Source organism: Piliocolobus tephrosceles, chromosome 7 (genome assembly GCF_002776525.5).
Source record: "Piliocolobus tephrosceles isolate RC106 chromosome 7, ASM277652v3, whole genome shotgun sequence".
Lineage (NCBI taxonomy): Eukaryota > Metazoa > Chordata > Mammalia > Primates > Cercopithecidae > Piliocolobus > Piliocolobus tephrosceles.
Window position 1 is genome coordinate 100,090,368 of NC_045440.1, and position 17,455 is coordinate 100,107,822.

At 48.9% G+C, this 17,455-nt stretch overlaps 1 protein-coding gene across 3 annotated transcripts in view; it reads left to right on the plus strand.

Moving 5' to 3' along the window:
• The window catches only part of LOC111520882 (matrilin-2), a 178,700-nt gene that overhangs the window by 136,089 nt on the left and 25,156 nt on the right, over nucleotides 1-17,455 (plus strand). For 2 of the 3 annotated variants that reach the window (XM_026454937.2, XM_026454938.2), the window contains exons 7-10: nucleotides 233-355; nucleotides 9,227-9,349; nucleotides 12,929-13,051; nucleotides 13,303-13,425. In XM_026454937.2, coding sequence (XP_026310722.1) covers nucleotides 233-355; nucleotides 9,227-9,349; nucleotides 12,929-13,051; nucleotides 13,303-13,425 — 492 coding nt within the window. The remainder of the gene's footprint in view (nucleotides 1-232; nucleotides 356-9,226; nucleotides 9,350-12,928; nucleotides 13,052-13,302; nucleotides 13,426-17,455) is intronic. The other variant, XM_023183973.2, reaches the window with a different exon arrangement.

Consider the following 17,455-nt stretch of genomic DNA (forward strand, 5'->3'; position numbering starts at 1 on the left):
AGGAGGGAAGAGGAGAAGAAGAAGGAGAAGGAAAGAAGGAGAAGAAGTTTCTCTTAGGAGAGGCCATATCTCTAAATATGGAAGTAGCTTTATTGGGAGACCCCTTCATGGTGTGACTCTGTGAGGTGTGGGATTTTACCTGTTTAGGAAAATGAAGACTGGAAATCCCTGGTTTTCATATGCTAGCTGTATTGATTGGTTTGCCATTCTTGTGATTTTTCCTTCTTGCCAGAGATAGACTACTGTGCCTCATCTAATCACGGATGTCAGCATGAGTGTGTTAACACAGATGATTCCTATTCCTGCCGCTGCCTGAAAGGCTTTATCCTGAATCCAGATAAGAAAACCTGCAGAAGTAAGTTACAGTGGGAGTTGGAGAAGGGCTTGTTCTGCTAAATGCTCCTCTAGTTAGTTTTCCTTTCCGTACAAATCTTAAGAAAGATGTACTTGTATTCAGCATTGTTTTGTTTTTTTTTTTTTTTTTTTTTTGAGACGGAGTCTTTCTCTGTCGCCCAGGCTGGAGTGCAGTGGCCGGATCTCAGCTCACTGCAAGCTCCGCCTCCCGGGGTTCACGCCATTCTCCTGCCTCAGCCTCCGGAGTAACTGGGACTACAGGCGCCCACTACCTCGCCCGGCTGGTTTTTTGTATTTTAGTAGAGACAGGGTTTCACCGTGTTAGCCAGGATGGTCTCGATCTCTTGACCTCGTGATCCGCCCGTCTCGGCCTCCCAAAGTGCTGGGATTACAGGCTTGAGCCACCGCTCCCGTCCGACTCAGCATTGTTTCTATTAACATTATTCTGCCCTTTACTTTTTCACTAGATCCTATTATGTGGATGATTTTTAGATACTGAATAGGTCTGGTCATTAGATTCAATTAGCCAAGTGGGGACCCAAGCTGAAGCTCCCACCTATGTGAAATGCAGGTGCACTCTCCCTCCCCCTTATTCCCATAGCACTGGGATCTTGGAAAAAGAAAAGAATGGGCCCAGAGGTGAGAGGTAGAAGGAGCTGGTTTCTTCTAGTCCTACAAGATAAGACACTTGATGGATGCTAAGAGGGAGGACATTGCAGCTTTATTCCCTTTGATAGGAAAGAAGAAGAAAAATGAGACTCTAGGACATCCCAGCAGGATTCAAGGGGTACAGGGTGTCAGCGGGATGATATTGAGGATGTGCTGAGTGCCTCAAATGCTTGTGATCTGGCACATCAAGGGGCATGATTGGGGATCTGAGCACAGGTCCCTGTTTAAGACAAACCATTCCTGAGAGACTGCTAGAATGGACGGCCCACAAGGACAGAGGCGATTGTCTTTTTCTCACTGCTGAATTCTCAAAAGCTCAAAGAGTACTTGGCATTCACAGAAGTGCACAATGTTTGCTGAATGGGAATGAGTAAGTGAATCTTTCTACGATGTATCAACCTGGAGAAATTGTGGGTATTTTTTTTTTTTAATTCTTCAATCTTGTTAGAAAGATAGCCTTTTTTAGGCATGCAAGTTGTGGATTTTTTTTTTTTCAGGAAATCTTCCCCTAGTCAGTCCACACTTAGGCACACTGAATTGTTTGGGGTCTGCTGACAATGTCATTCTTAGAACTCTCTGGAGCTTCCATTGAGGGATGTAATTTTCTGTATGCTCCTTCACCCATTTCTTCCTGATGGTGTGTACAGCAGTGTTCTGCATGGTAAGACTGTGTTTTCAAAGGTTTCACATATATCTTTTTTGAAAAGCACCATGAGCTGTTTAACTGAATCCAGATGAGTCACATTCTGCTCATAGCACAGATTAACTTTCCTAGTCATTCTAGCAAGTGTTAAACTGTGTATAGTGGCAGATGGTTGCAAATCCTGGATTTTGAAATGGAGCCTCTCTTATAAAGCTATTCCCACTGCCTTGTGAGGGTACAAACCCTGGACACATTCAAGCATTAAATGAAAATTTTAATGGAGAGCATTCAGAATGTGAAAACAATTAGATAAGCTATTTTCCATAAGACCACACATGCCTGCAGTAGGTCAGAGGGCCAACTTTTCTGGTCTGGCCACTCCTCTGTGCTATTTACACCTTTTGCTAGGAGTGGGTGTGAGGGACTGACTGCACCCAGGGGAAATCACTCCCAGGTGGACTCATATTTGCAGACCCAAAGCTCTTCTGTGGGTGGTGATTAGATCTGGTTCAGCTCAGATGCTCATTGCAAGCTTCCTCATGTGTTACTAATGGAGGGGGAAAAAGGAAACAAGTCAGGCCTGGGGCTATGGGCGGAAGACATTTTCTGCATCTCTTACCAATTGTCTGAGTCCCTCGACTTCTGCTACTCCCTCCACACCCTTCCTGGAGAGGCACTTGGTATAAGAGGAGGTCCAGTGCAATGCAGGCATGCATGGAAAGAAGATTGAGAATGGAAGGGCGAGTGGAGAGGGAGTGACCATTTGGGAGTGGTCTGAGCGCTACAGATTGGTCCCCAGGTGGACCTGTTTGCAAGCTAGCTGTGGCCCACACCAGAGTCCCTAATGCTCATCCATGTATATTCAGTGGGTATAGCACCTCTTTAGCCAGGCACCCTACTTTTTCATCCAAGAAAAATGAAATTTGTTCCTAAAGGCTCGTGTCCTCATCAGCCCTCACCCAGCGTCCTGCCTCATCGTTACATTTTCCATTGTCTTTGCTGTGAACCCAACCCTGACTCCTGAGGTCAGCCTGCAGGAGCGGCCCCTGACTTCATGCTTGCATTCAGTCCATTAGGGCAAGACAGCTATAAATGGAAGCGAGTGCTCACTAGTCTCTCTGGAGCATTATGTGGATGAGGGAAGCCAAGAAATTGGGCTTAAAAATCTGGAGTCCGTTATTAGAAGCCTGAGGTCTCTTGAGTGATCTGAGCATTACAAATCTGCAGCCCAGGGTATAGCCATTTACACTGAATAGTAGTAGGTTGATGGATGTGGGCAATTTTCAAATCTAATATGAAATCTGTTTTTAAAGGAATTTGATGTCATCCAAATTAAACTGGGGGGAAAAAGATCAAGGCAGAATCCTACTGGAGAAAAGACTCTTGGCCAGGATTTGTTCTTGCTCCTTATCTGGGCACAATTTCTCCTCCTGGAGAGTGCTGTCATCAGTTTACCACATGAATGATTAAGGCAGCAGTGCAAAGCACAGAAACTGTGACTGCCCTTCCTGCCCAGGTAGAGCCCTAGGGCCAAATCAGATGTGGTTCATCCCCTGTGCTGGACTCCAGGATCCCTGATTCTGGTACCATGATGAGCACTCAAGAATCGGTGTGAAGCCCACGGGTTTGACTGAGCCAAGAGACGTAATGTCCAGCTTGGCAATGTCACCCATATTGGTTATGTGTCCCTGAGCAGCTACTTTCTACTTCTCAGGACCTGGATTTCCTAAACTGTAGGAACAAGACTTTCTGCCTTAACACCCTGTTGCTTCTCCAGTTTTTTTGAAACTTATTATCTGTGCACTCTGTTGGTATCAAAATGTACTGCCTGGGGTCACTGATCTTTCATGGTTTCAGTTTTACCTCCTCAGGGCTCCAACTCTTTCACAAGTTAGCACTCAGAAAGATCGTTTGATTTGTCTGCTGACAGTCCTGTCATCTGACCTCACAGAGCTTTAGTGGACACTTCAGGCCTTACCAGATTAAGTTGTGTCCCTCCTGACCTGTGGGTGCCACATCAGAGCACCTATCAGGGTACCAGATACAGGATGCACAGTAGGTCCTCAATAAATATTTAGTGAATGAATAAGTGAGTGAGTGAATATCTAAGAAGCACACACATGAGGAAATATGACAAAAGGGTGGTGAGAAGGCAAAGAGCCACTGTTAAAACTCTGCTAAAAAGAACCATTTGGAGAAGGTTTGTTTTTTTTTTTTTTTTTTTTTTTTTTCAGACAGAATCTCCTTCTGTTGCCCAGGCTGGAGTGCAGTGGAGTAGTCTTGGCTCACTACAACTTCTGTCTCCCAGGCTTGGGTGATTGTGTCACTTTGGCCTCCCGAGTAGCTGGGACTACAAGGGTGCACCATCATGCCTGACTAGTTTTTGTATTTTTAGTAGAGATGGGGTTTCACCATGTTGTTCAGGCTGGTCTCAAACGCCTGGACTCAAGTGATCCACCCGCCTCAGTCTCCCAAAGTGCTGGGATTACAGGCCTGAGCCACCATACCCAGCCGAAAAGGGTGGTATTTGAATTGTTGTGGGCCAGATTGCTGGGTGATAACCTCTTTAAGAATCTAAATGTTTTTCAGTTGAATTACCTTATGTGTAAATCATTCTTTAAAAAAAAATCTTGCTTGAAACATTGTTTACTAATTTATTTTAATTTTTTAAAAATGTTTTTCTTTTTATATTTTTATTATATGTGCTGCTGAAGTGAGCACTCCTTTTTATATTCTTAAAATTGATATAACATAGTTGTACATCTTTTTGGCATTTTTTTTAAAATTGACAAAAATTGTATACTTTTATTGTGTACAATATGTTGTTTTGAAATATGTAAATATAAATTTTTCTTAAAGACAACATTGGCTTTTTTATTGTGGCAAAATATATATAACATAAAATGTACCATTTTAACCATTTTTAAGTACATAGTCCAGTGGTATTAAGCACATGCACATTACTGTGTAACCATCACCACCTTCAATCTTCAGAACTTCTTCATCATCCCAAACTAAAACTCTATACCCATTAAACGATAATTCCCTAGCTCCCCCTCCTCCAACTCCTGGCAGCCACCAATCCACTTTTTGTCTATGAATTTGACTATTCTAGGTACCTCATATAAGTGGAATCATAGAATGTTTGTCCTTTTGTAACCAGCTTATATAGCTTGACATAATGTCTTCAAGGTTCATTCAGTTGTAGGACGTGTCAGAATTTCCTTCCTTTTTAAGGCTGAATAAGGTTCCATTGTATCTAGACATCGTCCTTTGTTCATCCTGTGATAGACCCCTGGGTGGCTTCCACCTTTTGGCTTTTGTTTATTAATACAGCTCTGAACTTGGGTGCATATACCCAGAAGTGGAATTGCTAGATCATATGGTTAATTCTATATTTAATTTTTTGAGGAACCGCCATGCTGTTTTCCACAGTGGCTGAATGCTGGGTTTTAAAGAGAGAGTTGACTAAAAATCATTTCCCCTTTCCCTGATGGTGTAATGGAGTGATTCCTACAGCCCCCAGACTGTGGACCCTTCATGTTCTGTGTTTGTCTATCTGTCTGTGGCTGGTGTTTTATCTCATTTTTCTCCATCGAAGCTCTTGGCTTGTTTCCTGGCACTCAGTTATGGCCTGCACAGGTGAGGCTGCTGCTGAGTCAGGTAGGTGAATGGAAACTGCACACGGCTAACAATATCCTGCCTCTCCTCACATGGGAGTGGGTTCTAGAGAGAGAGCGCCAAGGGTCAGTGATACAGCAAGGTGATGTCTCTTCTTCTAGGCCATCTATGCGTGTTGTGGCCTTCTCCCCATGCACTCTGTCTGCAGCCATTCTGCTCATACTCTGGGCATGAAGCAAGCTCCAGCCACCAGTCACCTGGGAGGGCACCTCACAGATTCTTTTTTTTTTTTTTTATTTTTTTTAAGGCGGAATCTCGCCCTGTCACCCAGGCTGGAGTACAATGGCATGATCTTGGCTCACTGCAACCTCCATCTCCTGGGTTCAAGTGATCCTCTCACCTCTGCTTCCTGAGTAGCTGGGACTACAGATGTGTACCACGATACCTGGCTGATTTTTGTATTGTTAATGGAGGCAGGATTTCACCATGTTGGCCAGGCAGGTCTGGAACTCCTGACCTCAAGTGATCCACACACCTTGGCCTCCCAAAGTGCTGGGATTACAGGCATGAGCCACCGTGCCCAGCCGGATCCTTTAACAGACCCTTTGAGAGGTCCCTCAGGTCTGGGTCCCACTCACATCTCCATTTTTACTAGCAGTGGGTCTTGATCAAGTTATTAACCTCACTATACCTCAATTTCTCAGCTTTGAAATATGGATAACAATCACACATATCTTGCAGGGTCAAATGAAGTTATGTTTGTAAAGTGGCTGGCACAGCATCTGGCATTTAGCAGGTGTTTAACAAATGGCAGCAGCAATGATTATCATTTCTAAAGTTACTATTAGATTGCCACTAATAGTGAGAAAAATAAAGATGGCGTGGTCCCTGCTTGTGAAACTCAGTCTAGTGAAAGAAACAGACTTTGAACCATCACAGATACAAAATATACTACATAACCATTGTGATGAATGCAATGAAAGAGAGGTCCTGTAGAAAGAACTGACTTCATTTGGGAGGTCACAAAGGATGACAAAATGACGAGCTCACTGTGAAGGAAGATAGAGGTTAGCCAGTGCAGCGAGGAGCCACTGAGGCAAGAGGGTAACGTGTCATATCTTCAAGTGATTTGTGGATGTGAACTTCGTCAAATAACTTTTGGGCAGATACATGGTAAGAATAAAATGTATTCATTACTTTGTGATTTCAGATCATTTCCCCTGTATCAGTTATAGTGTTTTTTGTTCACACAGAACAGGAAATCCAATTAATGGTGTCTTAAGGACATTTATTTTGTACCTAACAAGTCCAAAGGTGGTTGGTCCTATGGATGGCTCAGTAACTCAGTGATGTTATCAAGAATCCAGACTCTTTCTTTCTATTCTGGCAAAGCATGTTGCATTTTCATCTTCATCCTTGTCACCTCTTGGTTACAAGATGATTGCTGCAGCTCCCAGCGTCATATCCTCACACTACTAGACTCAAAGGCAGAAAGGACAGAGGACAGAGAAAAGTGTTTCTCTTCATGCACCTTTTTTTTTTTTTTTTTTTTTTGAGACAGAGTCTCAGGCTGGAGTGCAGTGGCACAGCAACCTCTGCCTCCTGGGATCAAGCGATTCTCGTGCCTCAGCCTCCCAAGTAGCAGGATTGCAGGCGCGTGCCCCCATGCCCAGCTAATTTTGTTTTTGTTTGTTTGTTTTTAGTAGAGGTGGGGTTTCACCATGTTAGCCAGGCTGGTCTCGAACTCCTGACCTCAAGTGATCTGCCCACCTTGGCCTTCCAATGTGCTGGGATTACAGGCATGAGCCATTGCTCCTGGCCACCTTTGTCTTTTCAGGAAGAAAAATTTTTCTTGAGGGCCCCCAGTAAACTTCTTTTGTTTCATTGGTCAGAACTAGGGCATATTCTCACCCCTCGACCAATAACTGACAAAGAAGACATGGTTGCCACGCTGGCTCAGACCAGCCATGACTCATGCTTGGGGGTCATGGGGTAATGGTTATTGGCAAGACAACCAACAGTGTCTGCCACATCCCCAGAGAAAGAACAATGCTGTGCAGTTAAACTGATCCAGCCCATCCAGTGAGGTCGGTGGTGACCTTTTCCTGCAAAGCCAGTCTCATAAAGGCTCTCCACAAGCTCATTTTGTGTCCTTTTCCAGTTCTCCGTCTCCCCTGGAGCCTGCTATGTGTGGGGTCTTACGGCTTTAGCATTTTCTACCAGGAAAGGAATTGCTTATTTGCTGGTTATGACACAGTTTCCATCTGCTGGCAGAAACACAACATGGATAGAGTGACCTTACCATAGGACAGAATCGCAGTAGTCTGGGGCAGCATCAGAGATGCGCCTCCTCCAGTCCCATGATAGGATGCAGCATGATCTCAACAGAGCAAGGTGAAGCATTTGGACCCTTCTTCATGAAACTACCAACTCCTGCCTCCCTAAATAACTGCATATTTTGCAAGATCACCTTTTGTTTATTCTGCCTCGTGCCATCCAATGTCACTATCAGATGTCACTGTAGACAGAACTCTCTACATGCTTTGATCAGGTTAATTTAAGAGAGAGACTGGATTTTCTTAGCTTTTCCATCTTTCTTGGAAGGAGGTAGGCTGGGGAGTGTGGCCCTCACCCCAGCTCTCAGCTCTTTGGCCATTGACTCAGTTCAGCTCAGCTCAACTGAGCCTTGGCTTGCTCTTTGGCCATCAAAGAGGGAAAATGCTAGAGAATCCACAGGTATACTTCAGGTGCCAGGCTCTCTTTTAAGCAAGCTCCGGGAGAGCGGGAGCTGTTTTCTCTGCATCCTATAGCTCACCTGGTTTCCTGAAGATTTAGTGAAGTTTGCCTGCCTTTCTACCTCTACTGCAAAGTCTTCTTCAAGACATAACCCTGGCCTTGTCACCTCCACCAAAATTCTCACCTCCAGTCACCCGTTTAGAGCCTTCGCTGATCCATCCTGGGGCTTGCAAAGCCCGCACGACCAGCCATGCGCAGGTGGGCCAGCTCCGTCTGCCTCCCAGCTTCATCTCTCTCCCATGCTCCAGCCATACTCAGTTCCTCACAACTCCCCAGGCATGCCTCTCGCCCTCATCCCCGGGCATTTGTGTTCGCTGTCCCCTCATCCCAGGGCGTTCGCGTTCACGGTCCTCCCGTCCCTGGGCGTTCGCGTTCACTGTTCCCCCCACCCCGTCCCCGGGCGTTCGCGTTCACTGTCCCCCCCGTCCCCGGGCGTTCGCGTTCACGGTCCCCTCATCCCGGGGCTTTCGCGTTCATGGTCCCCCCGTCCCCGGGCGTTCGCGTTCACTGTCCCCCCTGTCCCTGGACGTTCGCGTTCACTGTCCCCTCGTCCCCGGGCGTTTGTGTGTGTTTGCTGTCCCCTCATCCCCGGGCGTTCACGTTCACGGTCCCCTTGTCCCCGGGCCTTCACGTTCATGGTCCCCTCGTCCCCGGGCGTTTGCGTTCACTGTCCCCTCGTCCCCAAGCACTTGTGTTTTTTGTCCCCTCACCCTCAGGCGTTTGTGTTTGCTATCCTCGAGTCCTCACATTCTCCTTCCTGCGGAGCTCCCTTACTTATGGAACTCCTCCTCCTCCATGGGGCCTCCAGTTGGCCTCATCTCTTCTTGGAAGACCCTCTCACCCCAGGACTCAGTGAGGCCCCTGCTCTGTGCTCTGCATTGTCTTACAGTTGCTGTCCTTGCCTGACTCCTCACTAGAGCCTGAATCCCTTGAGGCAATCCATCTTAGTCGTCATTAAATCCCTACATCTAGCTTAAGGCCTGGCACTTGGTTGGCAGACAAATGAATGATCTGTCCCAGCTCACCTCAGCAGGTGGCACCCACCAGCCCTCTCCATGGGGGTTCGTGGAAGCCCGGAGCGGCTGCTGTGAGCCCTGCGAGAAGCCCAGAGTCTGAAGGAGGGTCTGTCCTTCTTCCCCTCAGGGATCAACTACTGTGCACTGAACAAACCAGGCTGTGAGCACGAGTGCGTCAACACGGAGGAGAGCTACTACTGCCGCTGCCGCCGTGGCTACACTCTGGACCCCAACGGCAAAACCTGCAGCCGTGAGTACCCTAGGGGTGGGGTGCTGATGGAGGGTGGGGTCCACTCACAGGCGCTGGCGGGCTCACTAGCAACCAGTCATTTCTGGAGCCCCTGGGGTTTCCTGATGGTCCATCAGGTTCATCACCCATAGAATGTGACTATTAGTACTATTGGCCTACCCAACTTGGGTTTCAGGGATTAAAAGAATTAATAGGAATAGTCTGGGCATTGTGGCTCACGCTGTAATCCCAGCACTTTGGGAGGCCAAGGTGGGCGGATCACCTGAGGTCAGGAATTCAAGACCAGCCTGGCCAACATGGTGAAACCCCATATCTACTAAAAATACAAAAAATTAACTGGGTGTGGTGGTGGGCACCTGTAATCCCAGCTACTCGGGAGGCTGAGGCAGGAGAATTGCTTGAACCTAGGAGGCGGAGGTTGCAGTCAGCTGAGATTGCACCATTGCACTCCAGCCTAGGCAACAAGAGCAAAACTTTATCTCAAAAAAAAAAAATAGGTGTAAAATACTTAGAACAGTGCTGCTAGGCATAAGCACTCATTAAATGTTAACTAATATTAGTATTTGCTGTTGAGCGCATTTACTAGGTCAGACAGGCCTAATTTCAAATCCAACCTCTCCCACCTACTAGATGTGTGTGACCTTGGGCAATTTATTTAACTTCTCCATGCTTTGATTTCCCATCTATGACAAAAAGCAAAACTAATAGTCATATTGTTCCTGCAGGGTTTTTATAGGGAGAAATCGGGGCCATTTCAATACGTTAGCCTGGTGCCTGACACAGGGTAAACTTCCAATCAAGGGCAACAGTTGTGGAGACTGTGAGAGTGCCAGTGCCTGGCGCCACACTGGGACAAGAGGCCGGAGGGGACAGACCTTGGAAAGCAATGGGGGAGGCTGACCTGAGGGCAGAATCAAGAAACATGGGATTTCCTAAGAAGGCTTGTCTTAATTTTCTTGTGTCAGAGCCACAACAAAGCTCCACTGGATGATGTAAATGTATGGGAACTTGCAGACTCTGCCAGCTGGGCAGCTCTGTGGTTTTTTATGAGGTACCGTCTCCACGAGTCCTGGCCAGCAGGGTGGGAGCGCCTGAGTGTGGCGATGGACCCTATGCCCTTGGCATGTGGGAGAGGGCCCCACCTCCATGACATGGCCTGTGCAGAAGGGGCCCTTTGTGTGCCTTTCCACTCAGCAAGCTCCACATCTGCTCCCCTTTGGAGACAGAGATAGATTGTGAGTAAGGACAATGCAGCTGTTGAGCCCTGGGCTCCACACGGCCGGCAGGGAAGTTTCCCAGATGAAATAAGAGGTCCAGGGCAGTCCTCAGGAAAGCGGGCCCCTCCAGTGTCCAGAGAGAACAAAGTGCCTCGGTAAAGGCTTTCTAAGGACTGATCTCGGAGGCCAAAGGGCTTTTGAACTGGAAAGTTGGTGCCAAAGTCAGTGCCTGCTGTGTGTTGCCTCTGCGTGTCTGTGAGTCCTCATGAGAGGCCAGCAGGGAGCGGGTCTCCCATTCGACGGAAGATGCCCTGGTGACCATGGATCTGTGTGTGTCCTGTTTCCTGGAGTGTTAGGTCTGCCTGCTGATGGCCCTGGCAGTTTTCCCAGGGCAGGTGGTCTTGACCTGACTGAGCCCACACAGATCACCAGGGACATGGCCTGACTGCCCCTCCCAGCATGCTTCCGGGAGCCAGAAGAGTTCTAAGAACAGACCACAAGAGATCCAGACCCTCCCTTCTCTCTGGGATCTAGTCAACTCAAAGTACAAACCAAGCCATTTCTGTCTCGCAGTTCTTAGAGAAAGCCATGGGCTTCTGCTTTCCCTGAGGGATCAGGGAGCCCAGGCCATAAAGACAGCAAGCGCTTCTGAGGCACTCACTCTGCAGGCAATGCCCTGAGCACCCTCCATCCATAAACTCCCTGCATCCTCACAGCTGCCCTACTAGGCACCCACATTCTTGTCCCCATTTAAACCACAAGGGGAAACTATGACACAAAGAGATTAAGTCACTGTCCTAGGGTCCTGTGACTAGCAAATGGCGACATCGGGATGTGAACACAGGCATGTATCTCCCAAGATCCAGCAAGTGTTCGCAGGAGGTACATCCACCAGTGGAATGTTCCAGAAGGCACTGGTCCCAGGCTCTGTGGGAGTCAAGAGGCCCACTTGGCAGTCCTGCACAAGGCCGCCAGTATCTGCCCAGTCTCTGGAGGTGCATTTTCTCCGTCAGGGAAACCGGGGAGGCAGCCTGCAGGGCTGTTAGTGGGAGCCGTCCACCGCAGCTGTGTGTTCATTAGCCTTCGGCGCTTGCTGCCCGGGGGACCAGCTGTGCAGCATTCGGATGCCAGGATGGGCCACACATGTAGGGCCAGGCTTTGGTTTGTTTTTTTAATCCGGATGTCCTGATGATGGGGGTTAAAAAAAAGAAATTGATTTCATTGAGAATGACAATTCTTTTTCATTTTCAATTAGAAATGAAACGGTACAACTAATTCTTAGCACTACTTGATAATAATAATGTGTTCATTAAGTGGTTGCTGTATGCCAGCTACTGTTCTAAGCGCTTTACGTGAATCAACTCCTCTTATTCTCACCCTGTTCCTATAAGAAAGCAACCATCCACCGGGCACAGTGGCTCACGCCTGTAATCCCACCACTTTGGGAGGCCGAGGCGGGTGGATCACCTGAGGTCGGGAGTTCCAGACCAGCTTGACCAACATGGAGAAACCCCGTCTCTACTAAAAATACAAAATTCGCTGGGCCTGGTGGCACATGCCTGTAATCCCAGCTACTAGGGAGGCTGAGGCAGGAGAATTGCTTGAACCTGGGAGGCGGAGGTTGCGGTGAGCTGAGATCGTGCCATTGCACTCCAGCCTGGGCAACAAGAGTGAAACTCCGCCTCAAAAAAAAAAAAGAAAGCAACGATCAACATCCACATTCACAAATCAGGAAACGATGGCAAAGAGGCCATGGGACTGCCCAGCATCCGTAGCTAGCAAGTAGCAGAGGTGTGATTTGAATCCAGGTGGTTTGATGCCAGAACCCGCATTCTAAGCACTACTCTATCAGCTGTGTGGCTTTGACCTTGACCTTCCTGAGCCTCACTTTCCTCTCTGTGAAATGGGAATTGCACCTGCTCTCAGAGGTGCCCTGAGACGGTGGATTCTGTGCGCCATGGCCCTGGCAGAGTGCTGCTGTCATCAATACCAGGGACAGCATTTCCCAGCCGTTAGGGTTGTATGCTTTACTCTTTAAACAAAGAAATGGGAAAGAAGGCTGGGCATGGTGCCAGGCACCTGTAACCCCAGCTAGCGACTCTGGAGGCTGGGGCAGGAGAATTGCTTGAACCCAGGAGGCGGAGGTTGCAGTGAGCTGAGATCTCGCCACTGCACTCCAGCCTGGGTGAAAAGGGAAAGAAAACCAACAAGCCAGGCTGATTTTCTAGAGGGGCCAGAGGCGTGGGGTAGAATGACACCTTCCCCGTGGCTCATTATGCCTCTGGTTTTGTTTTTCAATCTTGGTTGCTGGTGGGGTGTCGCCCCCTCAGCTCCTCTATGCTTTCACATGTGTGAAATGCAGGAGTGGACCACTGTGCACAGCAGGACCATGGCTGTGAGCAGCTGTGTCTGAACACGGAGGAGTCCTTCGTCTGCCAGTGCTCAGAAGGCTTCCTCATCAACGAGGACCTCAAGACCTGCTCCCGTGAGTCCCTGCACGCTCCTCTCGTAGGGGAAGGTTTGCACCAGGAGTGAAACCTGTGTGACTGCAGAGGGCACAGGTCGTGCTTGGGCACTCTTCCCCTGCCCCTTGCTCTGCTCCTGGAGATAGTGGGGATGTCCACTGGGACTGCATGCCTTCGAGGGAGGGTGGGGTGGGCATGACGGTCACTTGATCCCATCACCATCACCCAGAGGTCTCACTGATAAAGGGCTGCCTGGCTTTTGGTTTTGCAGGGGTGGATTACTGCCTGCTGAGTGACCATGGTTGTGAATACTCCTGCGTCAACATGGACAGATCCTTTGCCTGTCAGTGTCCTGAGGGACACGTGCTCCGCAGCGATGGGAAGACATGTGCAAGTAAGTGTCTGAAGGACAAGCGGGACCTACACAGGTGTTCCGTGGGTGCAGGTGTGGGTGCGCTACCGACGTGTACATGTGCCTGTGTGTCCTGTCTCCAGGCTTTGCTGGGCCTGAATGAATGTGTGTGATGGCATCTCTTAGCCACTGAGCCTCGGTGGCTACTCCACCCCTCTCCTCAAGCTTGCTTCCCCCATGCCCTGAAGTGGCTTTTTGCTGTTTCCATAGCCCACCTCCCTGTCATTCAGAAGCTGGACAGAGCCCTAGTCCTCAGCTCTCTCTGCTCTACCCCCAGCCGTCTAGTATGGCACATGAATAATCATCATGTGGACCCCTCGCTGACTGCTGGCTGCGTGCTGAGCACTGGGCTGTTGCATTCACACATGCTGTTGCATTCAGGGGACAGATGAGGGAAAAACTGTAGCTCGGATTAAGTAAAGAGCCTAAGGTCACCAGCTAGTAAGTGGTGGGTTCAGGCTCTGCTGGGTGTGATTCCAAAGTCAGTCCTGGGAGAAGAGGATCCTTCTCCTGAGAAACTCTGTGCTCGGCTTTCTGATCCCGGTGATCTCACAGCATATGGTAAGGCTGGCAGTGATGTGTCCTGGGTACACATTTCCTTGCAGCTGGTTCCAACCCCTGTCTCCATTAATTAAAAAAAAAAAAATGCTCCCGGACCTCCTTCTCTCCTTCACTGAAGAATGCTGGTGTGTTTGTTGCCCTGCAATTCTGTTTCTAAGTGGACCAAGATAAAGAATTGAAATATAGTCATTTTGAGAGAAGGGATCAGAAATGGAAGAAAAGGACCACAGTGTATCTGCCCCAGCCTGCTGGTCTTTCTGGTTATAGGGCCAAGTTCCCTGACAAGTACAATTGTAGGCACAACCTAATTTATCCACCTTTTTATATCATCCATTCATCTAGGCAGATGAGCTGGCTGCACAGCTGGGCGTGCCTCTCTATGCTGCCTGTGAGAAAATATTTCCAGTTTGGGACAGATCCTTGAATCTCAGCAAATGGGTTATCCGTGTTATAGCTTTCGGTGGCTCCCCGCCCAGCTGCCTCCCAGACTGCTTCTGCAGCCAGCTCAGGGAGGGACTGGGCACAGGGGATGCAGAAAGAGGGTGGGTGTGTTGAATTGCATCGACATTGAAAGCATGCCAAAGCCAGATGTAAGGGGTTTGTTGGTTCGTTTAATTCTCCATCATTTTAGATTATTCTGAGAATAAGAGGAGTCCTTCTGTCTACCTCTTCCTGTAATAATCAAGAATGGACTATAAGATGGTTATAGGACCCTAAGAAATTCTCATGAGCCCTTCTAAACAAATGCAGCCCCATCTCCTTTGAATCGTGCCCCTTCCTCTCCCCTGCCCAGGTCCACATCTGGATTATGACTTGGCCACTTTTAAGTGTTGCCCATGTTCTCATTTAAAGTGGGTTTCTAACCAACGGCACAGAGGAACCATCTACATGAGTAATGTTCAACAATGCAATGAATAGTGAATTTTGTTATTTATATATGGTTGTGTCTAGATGAGAACTTGTGAGATAATCAGATAAGTTAGAATTGTCCTCAGGAACTGTACATAAGAGATGCATTTAACCCACCAGCTGATACATATGTGTTGAGCTCTTCCCCTAATTGAAGAGTTTCTGCCTGCCCCAGAATGATTCATTCTGACTGTCCTGTCCTGTAATAATGGGCTAGGTTTTCAGTGTGGCCACAGCTAACGGGGGGTTGGGATGTATGTTCCCCAGCTCTACTCTAGATGACAAAGAGCCACACAGCATGACTGTACCTTTTTGGTAAAGCCTGCGGGGGGGCAGCCAGGCCTGGCTCAGCAGATAAGAGTGTTCTTGGCTCTTTATAGAGGCAGCCTCTACTTAGAGCTTTGATAGCAAGTGGTCTTAAGAATGTGTCACTCATCTTCTGGAAAGTTCTCTAATGCATGGAGGGGTTCCAGGGGCCCTGGGATGAAGTGGGCACTGCTGTCCCCCTTACCCCTTCAGGCACCTTGGGTTCTCTGGCCTCTGGAGTGATGTCCCCTCCCTTCCTCCAGCCCCCTGACCCCAAGCTCTGCTTTCCCAGATTCTCCCAGAGGCCTTTTTGCCTCAGGCGGTTAGATGCACAGACTCAGGGTGTGGGGCGATCTCTTTTACCAGCTGCAGCTGAGAGGACTCCTTCCCTCTCTAGACGGTTCCCTGAGATTGACCTTGTGCAAGGGGATCCCAGCACCAAGAAAGACTCCACAGGCCTGATGTGCATGGACCACACTGGCCACTGGCCTGCGAGCTCCTGGAGGTTGGAGGTCAGAGGCCAACATGAAATGACTGCGAGTGTGAATGGACAGAGGCCACCTGTCTTTTTGCCCCACGGCCCCTGGCACAGGGTCCGCTCCCCACTTGATAACCCTCAGTGGCTTTCCACTGTCTCCTAGAATAAATTTCCATTACACTCCTTGATTTGGCAGAGTGAAGAACCCCCTCTTCCACTTCTTTAGCCTCGCCCCGGGCCCTCCCTGAAGCCTCCTCCTGTTCTTCAGTCAAAGTGGCAAGTCCCGTATTCTATGAACAGGCCTGGTGCCTTCCAGCCCATCCCAATGTCACCCCCATGGGCAACCTCCTCCCATACCTGATGGGCTGTCCTCTCCTCCTCCCATCCCAGACTCTGCTGGGGCCTCTCTTCAGAGCTCTCCTGCCTGGCCTCACCCTGGGGTTCTCTGTGCACAGGTGTGAGAAACAGTGTGGCAGAGCAAAAAGAGTACTGAACTGGAAGTCCAAAGACTAGGTTTAAATCATGTCGCTTCTACTCTGGGCAAGGGAATTGGCCCTCTCGGGGTCTGAGCGCTCGTCTCTAAACTAAGAATGGTCATTGCTGCCTTTCAAGGCCGCTGTGTGGTTCAGGGAGACTGCTGTTGCAGTGCTATGTGAACTTGTGAGCTGCCGTGACCCCTAAGGGAGTCCTCTTCTCGTCTACCCTCCTCAGCATCAGAACCCCCTGCACTGAGGAGACTCAGAAGGTAGCTCCTGGCATTGCTGCCCGGGGACACATCTCCCAGGGCCATGCCTGCTCTCCTTGGAGGGGCCCCAGAGATGCACAACTCTGGAAGGGGGCTGGACTCTTTCCAAGGGCTGTCCTACGAGGAACCCTCCCTTCTGCAAGTGGAGGACACCAACGGGGATCAGAGCCATCAGCCTAGGGCAGTGGGGGATCTCTGCTGGTGATACTCCCAGTCCAACTACCACGGGCAGATCTGCGAGGGCCTGTTAGGCTGCCTGAGGCCCTGAGCTTAGCCTTCCAGGGCTGAGGCAGCCCTAGGCAAAGCTAGTGGAGTGTCTTAGTCTACTCAGGCTCCCATCACAAAATACCATAGACTGAATGTTGTTTCCTAACCACAGAAATTTAGTTCTCACAGTTCTGGAGGCTGGAAGTCCAGGATCCAGGTGCTGGCATGGCTGGGTTCTGGTGAGGGCCCTCTTCCTAGTTTGCAGACAGCCAGCACCCCACTGTGTCCTCATATTGCATGGGTTGTAGGGGGAGAGAGCAAAAGAGTACAGGCAAGTTCTCTGGTGTCTCGTCTTATTATAAGAACACTAATCCTATCAGGTCGGGATCCTGCCCTCACAACCCCATCTAAACCTAATTACCTCCCAAAGACTCCACCTCCACATACCCTCACATCAGGGCTAATAGCAGATGTGAATTTTGGGGGAAACAGTCTGTAGCAGGGAGTAGGGGGAGGGGACCACCCTCACTCTCAGATATTCACATTACAGGCTTGATGCAACAGAAGGAAGGTAGAGATTTTCCCTTATTTTGTGGGAAACGGACACATGGAGGAAAACGATGCCTCCAAGCTGGCCCTGGTCTGGGAGTCAGTGGCAGAGCCAGGACCAGAGCCGAGTCCCCTGATTTCAGGATCTTTTGCCCAGTGTGAGATGCCCTGGAAAAGCACATCTCAGTTCAGCTGCTTCTTGGTTTGTCTGAGAAAAAGCCTACATTAAATTAGCAAAGGATTGGCTGCTCCTAGTT